Source organism: Clinocottus analis, unplaced genomic scaffold, assembly GCF_023055335.1.
Source record: "Clinocottus analis isolate CAN_PGR_092001 unplaced genomic scaffold, fCliAna1.0.p SCAF_4, whole genome shotgun sequence".
Lineage (NCBI taxonomy): Eukaryota > Metazoa > Chordata > Actinopteri > Perciformes > Cottidae > Clinocottus > Clinocottus analis.
Genome location: NW_027176153.1, coordinates 23,004,804 through 23,025,828, shown reverse-complemented (window position 1 = coordinate 23,025,828; position 21,025 = coordinate 23,004,804). Strand labels below are relative to the sequence as shown.

The 21,025-nt window shown below is 45.8% G+C and overlaps 1 protein-coding gene across 10 annotated transcripts in view; it reads right to left on the bottom strand.

Moving 5' to 3' along the window:
• The window catches only part of hspg2 (heparan sulfate proteoglycan 2), an 86,238-nt gene that overhangs the window by 48,955 nt on the left and 16,258 nt on the right, over positions 1-21,025 (bottom strand). For 8 of the 10 annotated variants that reach the window (XM_068598401.1, XM_068598404.1, XM_068598405.1 and 5 more), the window contains exons 2-15: positions 14,578-14,707; positions 14,086-14,148; positions 4,331-4,440; positions 4,084-4,142; positions 3,612-3,784; positions 3,427-3,465; positions 2,645-2,770; positions 2,305-2,526; positions 2,096-2,215; positions 1,504-1,635; positions 952-1,096; positions 585-742; positions 361-501; positions 46-209 (exon numbers count right to left, since the gene is read on the bottom strand). In XM_068598401.1, the coding sequence (XP_068454502.1) occupies positions 46-209; positions 361-501; positions 585-742; positions 952-1,096; positions 1,504-1,635; positions 2,096-2,215; positions 2,305-2,526; positions 2,645-2,770; positions 3,427-3,465; positions 3,612-3,784; positions 4,084-4,142; positions 4,331-4,440; positions 14,086-14,148; positions 14,578-14,707 (1,782 nt within the window). The remainder of the gene's footprint in view (positions 1-45; positions 210-360; positions 502-584; positions 743-951; positions 1,097-1,503; positions 1,636-2,095; positions 2,216-2,304; positions 2,527-2,644; positions 2,771-3,426; positions 3,466-3,611; positions 3,785-4,083; positions 4,143-4,330; positions 4,441-14,085; positions 14,149-14,577; positions 14,708-21,025) is intronic. The other 2 variants (XM_068598403.1, XM_068598410.1) reach the window with 1 other exon arrangement.

The following is a 21,025-nucleotide window of genomic DNA, read 5'->3' as shown; positions in this document are numbered from 1 at the left end:
AGTATAATGAAAGTCGGGAGACTTTTCTTTTTTTTTACACTTCACCTTGTTGCCCACGAACTGGCGAGGCAGCAGCCAGAAAGAGTCGAGGTTGAGGAAACGACGGGACAGGTCGACCAGCTGGAACTCTTCCATCTCTGGATTAACGAGAAGCTGAGTGGAGGAGAGAGGAGGAATGCCCGGCCTGGACGGGTAGGTGACATTAACTCCTGGAAGTAAGAATAACAGATTCACTCAGCCTTCATGCTCCAAAACGCTCGGACCACACACACACGTTTTAAAGGTAACTCAGTCGACACTAGCGCGACTGCTTTGTTATAGCTCTTTATCGGTTTAATGAGCGTCGATTGGCTTCAGTGCCTTTGAAGTCGTCCTCTTGGTTGAAACGCAGGCTGATGTGGTTGCGGTAGCGTCCGGTGCTCTTGCAGTTCTTGGAGATTCCCGCGCAGAAGCAGGAGACGCAGCGGCCCTCCACGCTGAAATGACCATCAGGACAGTCGCCTAAAGACAAAAGAGAGAAGACCATTTATATTCTTAATGTCGCGAGTAAAAACCGGCCGATAGCGAAGAGTGAATGTCGGTACCTGAATTTGGATTCGACGTGAGCGTGAGCACGCCGTCGGGGATGCCGAACACCAGGCCTTTGGCGTTGATGGCCTCACAGGTGTACGCGCCCTGGTCGGCCTCCTTCACGTCGCGAATGGTCAGGGTCCCGCGGCCATTCTCGCTGCTCATGGAGATCCTGGGCGCATAGAAACACAGCTCACATGATCACTTTTTACAGTCGTAATCTCAGCGGAGAGTGTATATGTCAGCTCGGCCATGACGGGAACCCTTCTGTTTTCTGACTCTGCAGAGATTTTGTAACAGAAAGTCCCACAAAGTGATTTTGACAGCATTTTATTTCCATAAAAATGTGTAATCTATGACATAATTTCCCAGCAAACCCACCTGCCACTGAGAGGAATGTGTCCCCAGTTGAGTCTCCAGGTGATGATGGGTGTCGGCACTCCGACAGCCTGACACGTGAAGGTCACCGTCGCCCCCCGCGCCGCCTGAATGGACTCGTCCGGCGGGCTCGTCACAGAGGGAGGGGCTGCGAAGTGTCAAGAAGCGGAAAAGCCGTTTTAACCACGTAATATAAATGCACATGTACAAAACGGCTGGAAATGTGAATTTGGCGATGAACTGAAGCTCATAAAGGCCTCAAAGTCAGAGGAAACATAACTCTCTCTCTCTGCTTCGGGAGGCCGGACAATTCCCTTTTCAGTTCTCGGGAACGACGGTTTCACAAAAAAAGCTCTGTGTCTCAGACGCCACATGTGTGAAAAGATTCTGGTTCACAGCAAATTAGTCACAGCGGACAAAGGAACTCAGAGGGCGACTATAGAGGAGAGTCACAGAAGCATATGGAGGGCGCAAAAAAAAGGGGAGACAGAAAAGAGTGTAGTGCGCACGAGAGAGAAAAACCGAAAGCTGCAGAGCTGCTGGTGTGAGACTTACTGCAGCCGTACTCGTCCGAGCGGTCGGGACAGTCGGGCTCGTCATCACACTGGTAACTCGCTGGGATGCAGGTGCGATCGCTCAGGCATTCAAACTGCTCAGGGGCACATCTGTCGCCAGGACCCTTGGTGGCTGCCGTCGTGAGAGAGAAAAAAACATTTACCACAACTTTTAGTCGTCCTTTGGCTAGAAAAGGAATAATACGTATTAACCTATTTACGTATTATAACATACTGACATACTATTTACGCATTTGCACTAAAACTATGTACTCAACTAGTTTAGTAACGTTAGGCAGCTACTGTTTATTATTGTGCACTATTTAATGTTCACTCAGCCTGTATTACATATGACATATTACCTCAATTAACCAATCTGTATATTCCATAATTATATATTACAGTTCCCCTTAACTTATTCTCTGTACATTTATACTACTATTGCACTTCTGGTTGGATGCTAAACTGCATTTCGTTGCTCCGTACTCGTACATGTGCAATGACAATAAAGTTGAATCTAATCTAATCTAATCCAACCTATTTTTTTAAAGGCAGACGTTTCAGAACTTTCAGGACAAGAAGTGGAGACTCACGGCAGTCCGTTTCATCCGAGTTATCCTCGCAGTCGTTGTCTCCGTCGCAACGCCACAGCTTGAGGGCGCAGCGGCCGTTTCTACACTTGAACTCGTTGGGTTCGCACGGAGACGGGGTTCCTGTGGAAAAGAAAGACGCTAATATTTTAGAGCGCGCAGCGTCGTCTTGGGAGCGTGCACGTGCGCGAGTCCCTGCGCGCTACACGCACCGCATCTGAACTCGTCGCTTCCGTCCGAGCAGTCCCTCTCTCCGTCGCAGACGTAGTCGCGGGTGATGCACTCTCCGCTCTGGCACGTGGCTTGATCCGCCCTGCAGGGTCCCGGTGGGCTCGGGGGCCGCGGGGGCTTCTTGACGGTGGTGACGGTGGTGGTGGGCGTGGTGGTGCCGGCGGCCGGCGTCGGGGAGACCGGACGGACCGGCCGTATTGTTTCTAAAACAAATCTCTTGATCAAACTTCAGCAAGAGTAGCCACCGAGCGCGCTTACAGCCGGCCGTGTTACAAACTTGCTTGCCGGTTCAAGCGGGGAAAAAAAAAAAAAGCCACTCACCACAATTGTTCTCATCACTCATGTCTCTGCAGTCCGGTCTGTTGTCACACAGGTATTCCATCAGGATGCACGTCCCATCACCACACCTGTGCTCATCTGACATGCAGGGTCTGATGCCGGTGGTTACTGTGAGAGATGCAGAGGCTACAGTACAGCCGACTACAACACTACTACACCAATGTCACGACGTCACAAGCGCAAATAGAACAAAGCCAGGGGGGGGAAACTAAAGCATCCTGTGCCGCTCAGCCATCAGATTACTACAGCGCGGGGAAAGCGAGTGGCATTGTCGTAAAGACTGTCAGTGGAGGGACGGGGGGGACTATACGGACTAGATTCGACTAGACTAGACACACGGATAGATGGATGGACTGACGGTCAGACAAGACACACAGACAGATTGATGGGAACCTCTTTTTTTCTGAGTCAAGACATTCAAGATAAAGTTGCCATGCCTGTGTACAGAGTTGGTGGAATTTGTGTGAATCAACAAGCTGGTTTTCCACTGAAACATTCCTAATCAAACTCATGCCATGCAAAGGTCTTTCTTTTTCACCGCGGACTTTAGGGACACTCAGGAGTCTACTTTATACTGGTGCTTCCATGCAAAAACATTCCTCAGACCACATGACCCCCCTGCTTGGACATGTCAAGGTAAAGGTCAAGAAAAGGATTCGCTCGACTGTTCTTTCTAATAACAAAAAAGGCACTACCAGTCATCCTACAGCTTCTACAGCACAGTCGGCTCAGTCACCATGCAGAGGGCATGGCACAGTACAAACCTGGCACGGCTATAGGCTCCACCGGAGGCAGAGGATGAACTAGAAACCAGAGGGAAATGTTAAGGGCACTGCCTACCGCTCTGGTTGGACCTCAATCGGCTGTAAACGTACAGCAAACTCTTGCGTAACAGAGTCACTTCGCGTCCGTGTTAAGCGGCATCCCTCTCTTTTTGTTGAGGTCTTACCTTCCCCGAGCCGCCTGAACTGAAAGCCCTGGACCGATGTGACGTAGGAGGCGATGGATCCCTCCTTCACGACGTTGTACAGCACGCTGCGTATCTGCTCGTCGTTGGTGTTATAGTCTGAACCCACGTCCATCTCCACAAACACGTCCACGCCGTCCTCTCTGATCATCTTCCTGCAAAGAGCAAGAAAGGCCTTGAGGGGGGAGAGAGAGGCTTGCACAGCGGATGGTCGAACGAGAAGGCTCTTTAAAAGAAAAGTTTCCTTTTAGCGTCCCTTTAGAGGAATTATTCAAGTTGAATTACCGACTACAGACCTACCACTGTTTGCCTTGTGCCGCTCGGAAAAAGGGAAAAGAAAAATATCACCTGGCCGGAGAGAGACACCCAGGCAGCACGGCGGCAGCAGCAGCACAGCTGCAGGGTGTACACTTTGCATGTCACAAGGCATGATTTAAAAGATTGGTGTTCTTACTTAATGAGGACCACGCTGACTGTCTGGACACCTGGAATCCTGTTGTAGTCGGACTCCAGCTGCGAAAGGAAAAACCAGACTCGGTTAAGTGGGAACGTGCAAGCCTGGGCCTTATTTTCAGACATAAAATCCTTAAAATCAGCCATGTCATAAACAACATGCCCGGACCTTATGAGGCAGCTCCGGTGGCATACTGTACACGGCTATGCTATTCAGTTGAGTTCATCTGGGTGAGAATAGGACGTACCGTGTCCACCACTGCCTCCGAGATCTCGTTAAAGGCCGAAGAGAAGATGTCCTCGAGCTCGGGGCCGTAAACCAGCGAGTCGGTGAAGTTGACGAGGGCTCTGTAATAAACTAGAAACACAGAGATGCACGTCAGCTACACCACACAACAGCACACGACCAGCGCAGGCTCAGCGTCCATGTCCATCTGTTGCATAGTTCAGATTGCATTAGCCAGATCCAAGATTAAGTGGTTAAGTTCATCAAAGACAATGTGAAACGGGACACCGCGTGGGAATTATTTTCCTTAGGAAAGGCTTTGGTTAAACGTTTCAGAAAGCCAAAACTGAAGAGCGTGACTGTGACTTAAATGATAGCCACATACGAATTATAGCATCCATTTGCATATCTCAGTTGTGGTCAGGTCTGCCATTAAGTCGACAACTGCAGCGCTGCACCACACATCGGCACACGCTGACACAGACACACACTGCTTTCAAATACTTGTCTTCTTCTCTTGTCTTTTTGACACATATAAACTCCGAAAAAAGTTGCAGACCGGTGCTGATAAAGTCCCCGAAGTGAATATGCTGTCTGAAATATAATCAATGCAAACATTCACACACACAGTATGTGCGTACCATCCGAATAGCATGCAACGAGTCTGCACCAGATCTCCTGATTGAACACAGATGATGTCAGAGAGTTGGAAGGTATTTGGGAGTTTGAATGAGTGTCACGACTGTACCAGCAGCTGCACACGAAGAAGACACAACTCCTCTGTGAAGGATTGTCGAAGGAGGCCTCAACATGTATTTCAAGTAATTTATTGTTACAGTTGTTCTACCAACACTTTTTTATCACACTTCTGCGCCAGTTTCCATACCACATTTCAAAAGCTTGACATTTTAAAGTGTCAACTCTTTCCAAAGTTGTGTTGACATTTAATTGAGCGTTATTATTTTGATACCCCAAAAGAATTCATTCAATCAATAATGAATCATTCCCCTTTAAGGAAAATCTTGTCGAGCTGTATTATGAGCAACAACAAAGTGGGCTGTGTTATTATAATTCCAATGTCATGGGCTTAGCCCAAGAAACCTAAAATAGCCGAGGCCCACAGGGTGCCCGGCTTCCACTTGCCTGCCAACACTTTGTTAGGACGGGGCAGCCGGCCTCTGAATTCAGGCTGGCAGTGAGGTTTTAGGCAGGAAGTCAATATTTGAACTTTTTCTTGCAGTCAGACGCGACTTGCCATGCCAAAAAAACAGAGAGTCGTGTTCGAAGTAGGCCTCTCCTGAGCCTCTAGTACACAAATGCATGCCCGACTAGCAATAAATACACACACACAAGCGCACACAGCATGCAGAGAAAATACCAAGACTTTCTTTCTTTCTCCTTTGGTTCATCACTTGACATGAGGACACGTGACATCAGACGTTTATTACGCTTACCAGGAGCGAATGAATTAGAAGTCAAAGAGTTTGTGTCTTACATTCAGGCCGTGTGTTATCGGCAATAAAGGCCTGTGAAGAATCCTTTTGCGCCGCTGTTAGCTTTGGTTAGTTCTCTTTCCTGACACACAGCATTGGGACTACAAGACAACTTATTCCTGGTGAGGAAAAGCCTAATTTATGACTGAGTAAAGGGAGCAATGCCCAAGAAAACACACAGCGAGGTGAACGTGTAACAACAGAACGGCCGGCTCTGTACTCCGCCTGGCAGGGTGCCCGAGTGCTTGCTTTGCAGCCTGTTACTGTCAGACTAATAGGATTAATTGTTCGGCCTGAATGTGGACCCAGAAGACAGGAAACATCAAAGTTAGTCATCAAAGCGTCTCATTTGACCCGCATATAATCTAATCCCTCGAGTGGGTATTCGCCGCGAGGTCAACAGCGGCTCGTAGCCCCGTCTCTCTCTCTCTCTCTCTCTCTCTCTGAGACTGGGCGAGCGCGGAGCCGCCGCCACCCGAGATCCTTTGATGAGCGTGCCCGGGTTGTGCCCCCGCCGCTAACGAGTGGCTCTTCTACTCTGGGACCCCGTCATTCTCTTGTGCATCACTCGCAGAAATCCCCTCGTCAAGCACCACCACCACCACCACCATCAAGAGTGATGAAACTGTCAGAGTGCAGACATGACGGGTGGGATGGGAGAAAAAATAGCATTCCATGCTCTTAATTTACAAACTTATTTAGCTATTAAAGCTGTTCAGTAGAACTGTGGGGGCTTTGTGCGACGGGCCCCCTCTGAACACATAGAGGCCTTTGCAGAAGACAAAGACTTGATTGAGCAGGGAGCACGGCCGCTCTGGACTTGACCTTTAACCCCCCCTCCCCGAAGGCTGCGCCCACGGCATCGACCCGGCACCACCCGAGCGCCATTTCGAGAGAATCTATAAGGAATAAAAAAAGGCCTCAACCGCATCGCCTCATCTTTTCAAATTACAACAAATGATAATACGTGTTATCACCGTCCATGGCGGTTTGTATAATCTCCATTATAACTCTACTTTAGTGTAATACATCCATGTGGCAGCTGCCTCGGTCTCAGTTTAACTGTTGACAAGAAGCCCTGCTACTTAACCCACTCTGTCTCCACTCATTGCCCTCTTGGGAGCTCTTGGGAATAACTTCTGGAATCACTATTAAACTTGCCCCGTTGTGCTCTCCCACGGCTTGTAAAAAAAAAAAAACACTGTTGTGTACAACAAAGCACGTTTTCATGCGCTGTTGTAGTGATTCTCAGGGACAGCTGCTTCGCATCATCGGGACGAGCCATCTGCACACGAGGTTGAAATTTCCAAAAAAGCACGTTTCCAATTAAATTGTTGGAACACATTTCAGCAAGTGTTGGCAGTCCACAGAGATGCACGGTTATGTATTACAAGCATATCTTCAAGAAGAAGAAAAAATGTTCTCGCCTGGAAACGCAAGTGTTGTCACTCGAGGTTGATGAACTCTTATTCCTCAGTGGAACAACTCTATCATTTTCCACTGGCATCAGAGACACTTTGGAAAAAACAGACTCACTGGACTGAAGCGCTGCATGCCCGAGCTGAGTCTTCCTTGGAATGTTATCCGAGAGTGTGTTTAGAAATGGGAGCGCATAACTGAGCGTAGCAGGTGAAAGACAAGAGAAGGGAGGAACCAAAGCATTAAAAAAAAAGAAAGAAAGAAGTGCTTGAGGACGTACTGTAGTCTGGTTCTACTGGGCTCTGTGTGTTCTCCAACTGGCGTGCCATAGCCTGCCGGTTGGAGTCTTTGAGGGGCGAGACACAGAGGGTCAAGAGCCAAAAGGTCAAGGATCAAACAAGAAAAGTGACAGAAAGACCAAGGAGAGGGATCAAGTAAGCCAGGCGGGTGAAGAGAGGTTCAAATCAGGATGATTGGAAGCAAAGGAGAAGAAAGTGACATTCAGAAAGTGAATCGCTTGAAGGGAAAAGTCACTGAGATTGCAAATAGTTGAGCCGAGACACTGATCTGCATGTGAAATACACAAAATAAAAAGACATCAGCAGGAGGGGAGTATAAAGTTGTCATCATAATTCTATGAGAAGCTTGTGATGTCAGTCGCTATTTCTCGCTATAAACCGTTCCCGCTAATCATTACCATCCACATGTTGCGGCTCATGGTGTTCAGGGGGGGGGGAAGGATAATGGATCCTGTGGTTTTCTGTCGACTAATGACTTCGACCACTGTCTGTCTGGAAACCCACGTCTGCTCGCACCATCGGAAGAGATCAGAGGGCATCTCTTTCGCAAAAAAAAAAAGAAAAGACTCCTCTTCGGTTCCAACAGGACAGAGAGGATTTCCTGCAAACCAAACACCCGCTTCCATGCGCCGATCTTTAACCGTCTGCGGTCCGCTTCACACACACACACACACACAAACACACACACACACACCCGTGGGCTTTGCAGAGATGTAGGGAGGAGCTGCTTCCTGTTTTCCCTCCTAAATGGAAAGAACTGAGCACCACTATGACTGTTTTTTTTTAATACCAAAAGTTAAGCCCTCTGCACTGGCAGGGGCAACAATGACCATGTTCTGTTTGCTGGTGACTCATTCATTCTTCCACTGCTTCGGATGCTATTACACCGTGGGACATGAGCTGAAATGTCAGCTGAGGAGGCCTCTCAGACGCTCTGAAACAAAGATTGGTTTTAAGAGAGAGGGAAGCCTCGTGCAAAGTCTTCGGAGTCTGTTATTTTGTGGATAAATACAACGTTTTAGCCTTTATACTCGCGCTGCGCTGACGAGACAGATATTCACCGAGTCTGTATGAGTCAACTCCTTAAACCTCGACAGACAGCGGTAAACAACAGCTCCTTCATAATCAAGTGGGTGTGCTGGATCCAGCTGTTTTACAGCTGTACACATACAGAGAAAAAGAAAAACCGCACATCGCTCCTGATGCATCACCAGCTGTGGTCGTGTCTTTCAGAGGAGAGAAGATGGAGAAAAAGTTGTTGTAAACTTTTTGCTTTTTTTTCTTGATTTCCTTGCAACTGCGGCTGCTGCTGCTGCTGCTGCGGCCCGGTGCTACACACAGGTCATCAGAACGCTGGCAGCCAGCGAGGCGAAAAACAATTTAAAGTCCGCAAGGTCCAATAAGAGGACGGTTGAAAGAAAACTTGCCCAAATCCCAAACATTCTCAGGTCTCCCCCCAACCCCCCAAAAAATAGAGATCCTGACTATCGAAGCTAATGAAATATCTGCTACATCAAAGGCTGCAGATATGTTGTGATCCTTGTCAGAGTCCGAATGAGAGAGCCGGGCAGGAGGAGGGTAACATCTCCATTATTGCTCTCCACTCTTTTATGATGACCACACAGGAACCCTGCAAAAATAACCCTTGAGTAATATCTTGAGTAAGCACTGGATGTCTCATCACGCGGGGAGAAAAAAACGAGTTAACAGTATTACAAATCCCAGGAGAAGTTTTTATTTGGATATTCTCTGGAGTCTAGTGTACAACCAGGAAGCCGCTGATCAACTGCAGAGCTTTATTCAAGCAAACTCTCAGATCTGGGAAAGCGACAGGACAACGAGAAACCCCTGCCAATAGCCACAAGTTCCAATTACGCATTTGTTTTGTGACACAACAAACCATTTTCTTTTCTCCAATATGAAGTTTTCTCTTCGGCTGCGGCGTACATCATCGTGAAGGTCAAGCAAAATAAACTGATGTATCGGCCACGCCAGCCCGTCCTTGAGAGGAAAGAGAAGTCCTTCAAACAGCTGCACGCTCTCTCTCTTTCAATGTAACCCTGGACATCTCTTTCCTAAAGAGGAGCAGCGCTGGCGAGTTTTCTCCAAGGCAACGCGTTTGTTATTGGCAACAACAGAGTGAGGCGTCACGTGGCGAAGGTGCAGCAATAAGGCTCAAGTCCAATCAGCGGCGGCCTCCGCATTAAACACAGTCACGCTCACAATTAACTGTTTGTGAATGGCTTTTATCAGCGGCGGACAACTCTGATAAAAGTGAAAGCAAACACGTCCTTCACCGACACGGCCCTCGTGTTTCTGTCTGCTTCGTAAACAGAAGGGAGCGAGCCGTCCGATCGTAATGTGGAACAAGTTTCTACCGCGCTCTCGGGTCAGTTTGTGACCACCTTGAGGGCCCCCCGCTGTGCAACAACAAAGCCCCTCACCGAAATAGCTGCAGCTGCCAGCACTCGCCCCCTCCCTCCCTCCCATCCTCCCATCCTCCACCCTTTCCCCCTTGTGTAACTGCCCAGGAGTCTTCCCCACACAAACACACGGCGAGGCAGTGCCAACGAGACACGCACAGCTCACAAAACTGCCCATGTGGGTGGCCGCAGCAGCCGCAGCAGCCGCAGCAGCCGCAGCAGCCGCAGCAGCCGCAGCAGCAGCCGTCGCGGTCGCCATCGGCGCAGCCGCAGCCGGTCCACCGCTCGGGGGCAAAGGGACAGACAGGAGACATTACCCTGATGTATTGTCCACTTATGCCGCCACATCTGTTCTCCTCTAGAGATAACACAAGAATTTGATGCAGTATGGGTTTTTTTTTTGGTAATTAAATAAATAAAAGGTTTACGACATGACCGCACGGTAAAAGCCTACTTTGTCTACTTTTCTGTGAGAATAAAATACATGACAAGTGAGTATTTTCTCATTAAATTAAGGTCAAGTGCAAAACGAACACGTAGATACAGGCTTCACCTTTATATAGCAAACAAACAAAGCGGACAGCAAATGTATTATGTAAATGTATTTACAGTACAGGAGGCCGACGTTAAAGCCCACAATCATCATATAGATTGTATTTTTACAACAAGTGTCTTTTAGTAAATGATGTAGAACCAGCTGAGGTAACACAATGACATGTTAAAAATCCCTCTTAACGTACAGACTATACATAGTACCTGCATCCATTTATGTATTTCCATTTATTTACTCTATTTGTATTGTTTTCAAAGATATTTTCTTTCTTATTTTATTGCTTTAAACATAGATTTATACATGTTTTTGAAAGTCCTGTCTGTTCTTTACCTTTATCTGTCTCGCTTTGTTGTTCTCGTCTCCAGCTGTTATTTATTTTTCTGTGGAAGTACATACGGAGACGCGAAGAAACAGACAACCTGAAGCTACACCTTTAATCTCAAATCACAGAGCACTAAAATACAGTCAATATTCTTCGCTCTCCTTCGTGTGATCACAATCATTTATTTTAACTTGTGTTCTGACCAAATATGCAATGTCACATTTTTTCTGTAATAAGAAAAGTCTCAGACTAATATTGACGTGTTGAAGACTGCCGGGGGTGTTGCGTCACATTGTCACCTGGAGCAATAGCTCTATATTTAACAGCTTTTTGAACTGTCACTTTGATAAGTGGCACTCTCTTTGAGAAAAAACTATTCAGTGGATATGAATTCTCATGCTTTTTCATTCAAAATTAGCACAGGGGGAAGAATGTAACCCCAGCAGACCTTCACCAAAACCACCATTCCCATCACAAAGTAGCATTTGTTGCTTTGGTTTCTCCACAAAAGTGGTCAATATCCTTGGTGCAATGGGAGTGTCTGTAATGGAGCCTGTGAAACAAGGAAATGCTCTCACAGATGAGACAAGTTGTATTTTGTCTCCCAAAGAAATCTCTTTGGGGATCTAAGTGTGGAGGTCAAAACCAGAGGTTGGGGAGGAAATGGGACGCAACCTTTGTATCTCTGGAGAAGATTCCAGACGATGATTAGCTCCGATGAAGAACACGATAAAGAGGTTAAAAAAACAACCTCATCTAAACAACAGTTTAGGCTCCAGGTGTGTGTGTTTTTTTCATCTTCAATTCACGTGGCTGAGACAGAAGGGAAATGGGAATTCATTCATTAGCCATTGGCGAATAGTGGCACAACAGGAAATAAGCCGTAATGTCGGGGCAACTGTGGTAAATATGTCTCCTACTTCAATGTAGTGGAGGGGGAAGGAAGGCGGAGGCGTGCGTGAACAGTCTGGATGGCCGACAGGACAGAGACAATCAGAAAAAGTATTCAGACGCATGCACAGGAAACCAAATTTCCTTCCCATTGCTGTTGTGCTCAAAACTATATCTGGAAATCCCCTCATCACGGTGCCGCGATCTCGCTGAGCAGAATGCAAATATCTCGCCCCCTTTTGACATGATATAATATATTAAATAAGGTACTGCGTGATCTCAGCTTTCCATTTAATTGCCGCATTAAAGCGACGCTGACCTTTATGTGGTTACACAAGCCGGGAAGTTTATGAAAACAGATGCAATAAACCAAAGTAATGGGGAATGTTTGTAGGCGAGCACATTAAATATGGGGAATTTACCCCCCATCTTATGCTGCCACCAAAGCACAAACAGGCGTCTGTATTCGGTGACTTTCATATTCTTTTTGTACATTTGTATAGTCCAAACTGTCCTGAGGGTTAAGGGACTCACCAGGAGACACGCTTCAAAAACAACCTCAACTTTGATGCAGGAGGTTGAAATAAAGCTTTCAACTTCAACGTTCTTCTACTGAAATGATCTGTGAAGCAACTTAACTTTATCAATCAATTTCTCTCAATATTAGCAACATATTTTCTTCATCATAGCTGCTGAAAAACGGTCTTAAGCTTCGATTACTGGCCTAAACTGACACAATCTCATGCTTTTAACACAATACAAATGGATGTAAAGTGTGTTAAAACCTCCTCCGGCTTCTTAAATCTTTTGGAAACCGTGCGTGAAAATCCTCCCGCTCCCATTTTAAGTCCCAGCATGCCTCATTCAGACAATCTTTTGGTATAAAATCTGTAATCTTTCCATTTTTGAACCGAACGACACAGTTTTTTTGACTGAAACTCCTTCCTAACAGGCCAAGTCTTTGTTTTATTGTGATTTTTGTTGCAGATTCAGATTCTTTAGGTCCTAATCTTTCTAAAAAAATGTCTTATTGACCGCTCCAGGAGGCATTTTTTGGTGAATCTGGCTCATATCATGCTCATAGTTGGGATCAAAATATATTTTAAAATACAGACAATAAACACAAGTATTGGAATTAATGTGGGGTTCCCACGACTACTAAAATACAGGGGAAAGGATCCAAAATGTTTTCCAAAGTTTTCAACAGGTTAACCGTCCAAATTCAGCGCGGTCCCACAGCGATGCTATTTCTGTGAACGACGCACGTGATGCTATGCGCCTCAGCTATGATGTCAGCTTGCAATGCAGCCACCAAAACAGTTATTCAGCCATGATGTCATCACCTCACGAGAGGCAGCAGCTATTAACCAGGCCTCTGTTTTAAATATGGAATATGATCTGACCTGTCGGGGTTGATAGGGGAATTTCTTGCAGAGGGGGAAATGATAGTATAATAAATATACAGTAAATGTTGAGACTTTACAATATTGCTAAAAAAAATAATTAGCTTGTAAACCTATAGACGAGGTAGATGCACCAATTGGGAGTATGAATTTGTTAAATATGTTGCACAGGTGGGTAAAATCCAGCAATTGGTATCCAAATAAACTATTACCAGCTGATACTGTGAGTATCAGTAGAATCAGTAGTTCCAGGTTGACACTTGTACTTTGGGTTTCTACTCGAACATCTTTACGTTCTTTAACAAAAACATAACATTTTTCTCATATAATCTGTCCGAATATACCTGTATTAATACCTATACTCTGTCTGAACCACCTCATTTTAAGCCCCCCCCCCCTCCCGAAGAAGCATAGAGTGCTCTGATTGGTCAGCGAGGCCGCAACAGCAGGTCATGGAAAGATAAATATGCATTAAGAAAAAAATAAAAAATTCCCTGTTCCTGTGCGATGTGATATAGTGGGGTACCTGCATATAAATATAAAAGTTTGCAGGGCTAGAAAAAAAAAGCAAAGAAGTTTGAGTGTGAGGCAAACAGAGGTGCTCTGCTGCAACTTTTATTGTTCGCGGTGCTTTCATGTATCTTACTGAGCTGTCACCTCTGCCGCCGGTTAAAAAGATGAAAGAGGAGAGGGGATGTTTTTTTCGTCTCCAACACAAAGCTGAACGCGTGTGTTATGACCAGACTCTGGCAAGCTGGCAGGGACGGGGGGGGAGAGTGTAGCAGGATGTGAAGGCAGCATCATTCAGGCACCGACAGACATCATGTGCTCACACACACACACTCACACACACACACACACATACATAGACACACTGCATGCAGTCACAGATAGGGAAGCTTGAGAGGAGCCGAGTGATCTACCGCTACAAGAGAGATTGTTGGATTCACTAGATTTATTTGCTGGTCCCTTACTTGTGGTCTCAGAGACGGTCTCAGTCCACGGTGTGCTTCCACCATCCTCTCCACTGGGCAGATCTTTGAAGACAGAAACTCAGGTTTTACAGGGGAAATAAGTCAATGTGCAACATTTCATTTGCTCGAAAATTCCTCTTGAGGAGTGTAAATCCTGCACTTCAGTGTTCATATTTTTATGATTTAAATTCAGCATCTTTCTATGTCGGTTAAGTGCTATCGATCTATCTATCTATCTATCTATCTATCTATCTATCTATCTATCTATCGCTCTATCTATCTATCTATCTATCTATCTATCTATCTATCGCTCTATCTATCTATCTATCTATCTATCCATCTATCTATCATATGTAGTATTAATTAATCAACATTTATTACATATCTCTGAGCTACATTCCCTTGTTCTTTTCAGCTCTAGGACAGGTTAACAATATAAATAATGCAGAACATCTCCCATGAGTTGAGGGCAGCTCTGGCGGCTGTTTGCACCTCCTGAAGCTTCATCAGCAGCAAAGTCCTCGTCGTCGTCCAGCAGGCCGTGAGACGTCTGGACGTCCTTCTCCACCTCCAAGTCTTCTGGCAGAGGGACCTCTCCCCACACCTTGGAGGCCCGGGTCACCTGCAGGGAAACACACACACAGATTTATAGAGGTTGAAGTCCCCGCAGAGAAAGGTTACACCCAGTGCTATACACGGACCCTGCAAGGGTGGAGGGAAAACAAAAGCCGAGACGGGAAACGGTGCATTGTGAAGTGTTTACTTTTACCATTTATTATCTCCCAGAGGCCTTCTCAAGAGTTCCTATGCAAATAACACCGGAAGGAACAAAGCTCATTTAAGGATTGAAGTGTTCTTGCTGCACAAAGACTTTATCAATATGCTGTTGTATTGTATTTCTAGTATGAATGGTGGAAGCTGGTTGTTCACAGTTGACCCCACATATGAATAAACACACACGTGCGAGGAAACAATCGCACGTGAACACGCACACACAAAAACTGTGAACGCCATAGAAAACAGTTGAGGTTGAGATCCGAATGACTGGATGACATAAATCTGTTGAGGTATGCCTTAAACTCCCCCTGGTTTAAACACACACACACACACACACACACACACACACACACACACACACACACACACACACACACACACACACAACCAGCTCCTTGCTCTGGAATTAGGAAGGAGTGTGTGAGGTCACCTCCAGGAGCAGTAAAACACACAATGCAACACCTCAGGGGACAAATCCTTCAAAAATCTGTGATCATCATGTCCTGAAGCAAATCCCAATATGGATTATTTGATTAGTTTCTGGTGTAATTTAGACATTTTAAACTGTTTTATTTGGACACTTTTTGATATGTGTGGCTTCTTTTGTGAAATAAAGCAGAGTCCCCAGTACAACCATGTAAAGCTGTACTTCATCACAGCGCTACGGTTACTAAATAATTTCAGTTGTATGCTGAAAACAAGCAGAAACGTGTTGTTTTAGTAACAAAGTACTATTTCCAAAAGGTATTTTAGTATATATTTCTCTCACGAAAAGACAACCGTTGAGTCACATTAATATAAAAAAGGCCGCTGCCTCCTCTTGCAGTCGACCTGACGGGCGCAGACTCATAATGAGGAGACACAAAGCTCGGACAGACACTCTCATATCTGATCATCTTGATAATGTTCTCTGTGCCCGCTTAAGTGGAGCGGCACTGTGTGGGTTTATTATCTCCGCTCTCACCATCTCGGCCCTCCAGTCTGCTGCCCGGACTCCGGCTATAAGTTTGGATGCGACCTTGGCAGGATGCCACCCTCGGCATTTCCAGTTGGCACGCCCCGCCAGTTTGCATTTCCACCTGACTCTGTCATGGTGGTTTTCCACATTGAAATGGCTCCAGCTTATAAATAACTAGATGTATACCCCCACCCCAAATCCTCTCTCCCCTGACTGAACACCCTTATGACAACAATCCCGGGTCCATTTTCAAAAGAAAACCGCTGACTAGCCAAATTCTTTTCAGTGGTGCCGCCCGGCCAACCATCAGTGTGATCATCTCCTGCTTCCCGCTCCCTTGGGACGGGGGTTATCATCGGGACGCCATCTCGGCAAAAAAGCACTTCCAAGCGTTGGGCCGTTGCTGAGCGAGTCTCTCCGTTTGCACCTGATCTTAAAGCTGACAGAATCTGGCCTCATCTTCGCGATATGAATTTGCTTTCTCGCTGCGCTTTCTGCATTCCAGTTCAAAAAATAAAAAGCTGGGAGTCTGGGAGTTAAGACGGATTCCAGATAAAGGTCTCGACCGACTCTGTAGTTCTTTGAACTCCATCCCACCCAGAGGACACAGGCCTCAGAGAACCCGCCTGTTCTAGTAGATTGTTGCATTTCCTGCGGGGACGTATATGGCAACCAGGTAGCTGCTCTGACTACACACACACACACACACACATATCATACACACATGCGACGCGCAGACGAGCACACACATTCCATCCAAAAGGAATTCCACTGTTTACTCATGACCCACAATGCACAATGTTTGCTTTGCGGGATGAAGGAGTTGTGTAGCTCTGGAAAAAAAAGGGAACAATGGAGCCGTGAATAATGACAGGTGAGGCGATACAGGAGCCGAGGGCGGGCCTTAAGTTCCACCCGCGGTTAGCGCGACCGAGGGGAAAAACATTTGCATTTCCGATCTGTGAAGAATTGATAATCATAAAGAAAAAACCAAACAGATGAATGTAAAATGAAAGCCGAGATCCTTTCTTCCATCAGCTGCTGCTCAATCTTGCAGCTGGAGACCTTCTGTCATCTCCACCTCCAAACAAACGCTGGCTCCTCGACGCGCACATTTTGTACCGCGACTCCGTTTATTCAATTTCACAGTCGCTGGTCGTTTAACAGCCAAAACCAATTTGCACGCTTCTTTTGTTTCCTGAAATGGAAACAAAACTGGGAACTGATAACAGACATCCAAAGAGTCACAATTCTCCACGGAGCGAATGTCTCATAAAGGATGCCAAAGGATAGCGGTGTCCATTGTCCATTTTTTCCCTCTGATCTGCCCTGGTGGGATAAAACTAAGTGAAATGTTTTATGGTGAGACCTTCAGTATCACAACATCCATACTGGGATAATGGTGTAGTGGCGAATTCACTTTAATTTACTTTCCCATGTTAAGCACAGCTGCTTTGCGTTAACACTCCCTAACTGGTGCTTACTCGCAACCCACTGTGTTGAGTTATCGTTGAGATAACATGCACAAAGCTATAGCAGGTCATGTGAGCCTTACTGAAGGAAAACAAAGCTTATGGCATTGAGGAAAACACTATTTTAGGCAAAACTTGTGAGTAGAAGTTATTCACTGTTGGTTTTGGTCTTTTGTTTTTTCCCAAATATTCTAAATATTACCAATTGTATAAGCCCCTCCCATCAGGAACTTTACATTCAGCTCTGGAATAGCGTTCACAACTTCTTCAGACAATCAAAACTCTAACACAATAAATTAGCATTCTTGCTATTCCACGCCCACCTTTTCTCAAATATTAGAGAATGTCGACACATGTCATGCCATGTCACATTTTAAATAGTTCCTGTAATGCTCCAACAAATAAGGCTTTTCATAATTGGCCTTTAGATAGACAGACAGACAGACAGACAGACAGACAGATAGATAGATATGTACTTTATTAATCCCCAAGGGGAAATTAGTTGTCATAGTATCAGCGCCACACACTTTACAGACACCAAATGGAATAAACTAAACACACAAAATAAAATAAAATGTGCAAAATATGTATGTAATATAGATGTGAATGTGTATAGTGAAATTTAGTCCACAGAGGATCTGGTGATTTGTTGTACAGTCTAATTCCAATGTTTTTTACTACATCACCATGTAAATCATACAGTAACATTGACAACACAAAACAGTGACTTGATATCTCTGTTGTGGGTAAGTTACTTAAAGTGAGGTCAAACACTCCAGTACAATTATTGACTCACAGTAGTACGACTTTATACTTGTATCCTATCAGCTACTTGCATAAAATGGTCATAATTACCACATGAATGTGTGACTTATGGTCAAAAACGTGTCTTGTGTGGTCACCGTGACCTTTGTACCTAAGATACCGCGTTGAAAGAATAACATACGTACAGACCAGGCGGACGGACGACCTAAAAAAATAACGGCCTCCAGCCTCGAATGCTGCCGGAACGAGGGCATAAAAGTGTGCAGAAGCATTTATTGAGACAAATATTTACAGAAAAACATGAAAACCACTGGAATGGCCCCTCAAATGTACAAATACATAAATGAAAGTGTCCACAAACGCACGCACACACTGGCATACGGCAGTGCATGGCAAACACACACACACACACCCACGCTCTCATGCACACACCATTATAAAAAAAAACAACCCTGCATTCCCCATCCTGGTTACATCTCGGTGACAGCCAAAGCCTGTCGGGAGGAGGGAGAGGCAGTGTGAGAAGAATTTTTCATGGGACTCGATTCGCCCCCTCGGCTAACAACCCCACCGCTGCAGCTGCGGGACTGTCTGTGAGAAAACATCTCAACAGGCGTAGCCGATGTGTTGCAGGGAACACGAAGAGCCGCTGATACTCGACGAGAGTCCCGCGGAGACGTGACGCTCCCTCGTGAAAAAAAAAAATGCAAGGTTTGTTTTCTGATAGAAGCAGCAAAAGGTTGAGCGGTTTAAAGCATCGCTCATCGCTACATCAATCGATTCAAACACCAAGTTGTGACCTTTCAAGCAAGGAAAGCTTCACGAGATGAATTCCCAACCTCTCTGACCCTCCATCCCTCCCGAGCCGGAGCCACTCTCGCCGCTCTCGTTCACCCTCTCCCTCTTGAACGACTAACAATATCTGCTTAGACTTGAAGTTCGCGGCGTGTGCTAAACGGGAATGGAATTTCCACGTCAGAGAGCATTAAGTGGATGAAAGCTTGACACACGCTCTCTTCTCTTTAAGGTAGAGAAGGCTGAGAAAAAAAAGGAAGGAGCTCGCCAAGCACCGCCAGGCACCAACGAGGACTGAGCTGCAGAACCCCAGCGCTCCCTTCGCTCGACCCTTGGAGTAGCTGCAGGAGTATTAGCATTAAATCAGGCCCGTTACAGCACCTCGATAGCGATAAACATAATTCCGTGTGCATGTTGTTTGCAGTGTCCTTGGCCTCGTGTTTTTTTTTTTTAAAAGAGCAACGGAAGATAAGGAGGCAAAGCCCCGGAGAAATGTTTCTTTTTCCAGACGCTTGCAGGAACAGGACACACACAGATGTCTCAAGGTTTGAAACACAACAGGGATGCTTTGTCTATGTTTGTGTATGTTTGTGTAAGAGAGAAAGAGCTCCTCTGTGTTTTAACCCTTTCTTGGAGTGCTGGTGAATTGACAAACTGCCACCCGCTGACACTAAACCTCCGCCTGGGCCTCTCCTGCATAAAGAGCCCGATGAGTGAGGTCCTTCTGCTCTCGGCAGCTCTTTGACATTTCGGCAGGGTTTTAAATCCGAGGTGATTGGAAGACGGAGGAAGCGGAAAGGAGGCTCTTCATTCAACGGACAAACACTCTTTGACAAGGTGCAAGGGATTGTCTTCCCAAGAGTGTTCCTTGACTAATACTGAAGGAGCAACAAACACGTCAGAGTTTCTCAGAAATAAAAGGTGTTTGTAGGGAGGAATGAAGGGGCCAGGGAGCAAGAAGTGAAGGAGAAGTCTGCATTTTTAAAGACATGCTTTGAGTGCCTGTCCAGCCTTCCCCCAGGTCATTCATCCTCTCTCCCACACAACGGCCAATGCCGCACATTTTACAATAAGCTCGGTCTCCCACTGGAAATAGACCGGAGGACCTGCTCTTTCTGGACTCGCACAAGGCCTCTTTCAGATAAATCCTATTATTGTGAGGCGACGCAGAGGAGCAATTTGACGGTTCCACAGTTCAGTCGGAGATTCAGATATATTAAGCTCTTATTAGGGTCGATAAAGCAATATGTTGCTTGCCGATATTGTATCGATACGCGGGAGCCGAGTATCGACCTTTTATTAAATCAATTCTAAACGTTTTGGTCCTACAATAACACAATCAATGTATTTTTTGTTGACTTTTCCTTTGGGGACAATTTGCGGTCGCAATATATATATCGCAACACTCAACGTATCGCTGTGTCGTGATAAATAACATCGTATCGGGATTAAAGTATCGTGATGATATCGTATCGTGGGACCTCTGGTGATTCCCACACCTAACTCTTATTGGCTAATATTGCCTCCAACAGAGATAAGGGGCAAGCTGCAGACGACTGTCAAGCTCACTCCTTTCTAACGAGTTAAAACCACGGGGATACATGTCACTTATATCACATGTGAAAGGCCCATTCCACCTTGATGTGATCACACAAATTCAGCAAAAAAAGCTATAAGATAGTCTGTTGTGTCTGCCCCTCTCTGAGGGACAACAATCCTCTGCGGTAAAAGCAAGCAGTGCCTCCAGCATGTCAGCATCTGCTACACAACCTCACACACTCCTCGCCCCTCTCAACCAACTGTTTAGGGAGGCATGTCAAAATAAGCATCCTAGCCTGTGCAGACTTGTGGATAAAGTGCAGTTACACGGGGCGAGAAAGGATGTCTGCAGAGCATCAATTGAATTAAAAGAAGAAGAAAAAAATTCGTCTTCAGCTTTTTTCTTTTTTCGCTCCGCTGCTGAGATCTAAGGAGCGAGAGGATGAACCGATAGACCTCGACCACGTGTACGCATGTGCGCCGCTGTAATTGCTTCAAAAAACCAATGTGAGTCAATACCACGCCTAATAATAACAAGTCTGAGCTTTTACTTTTGCATACTTGTCGTATCAAATGTTGAATAAGTCCCATACAATTATATTTCCAACAAGTTGAAGCCGTCACAGAAAAGCAT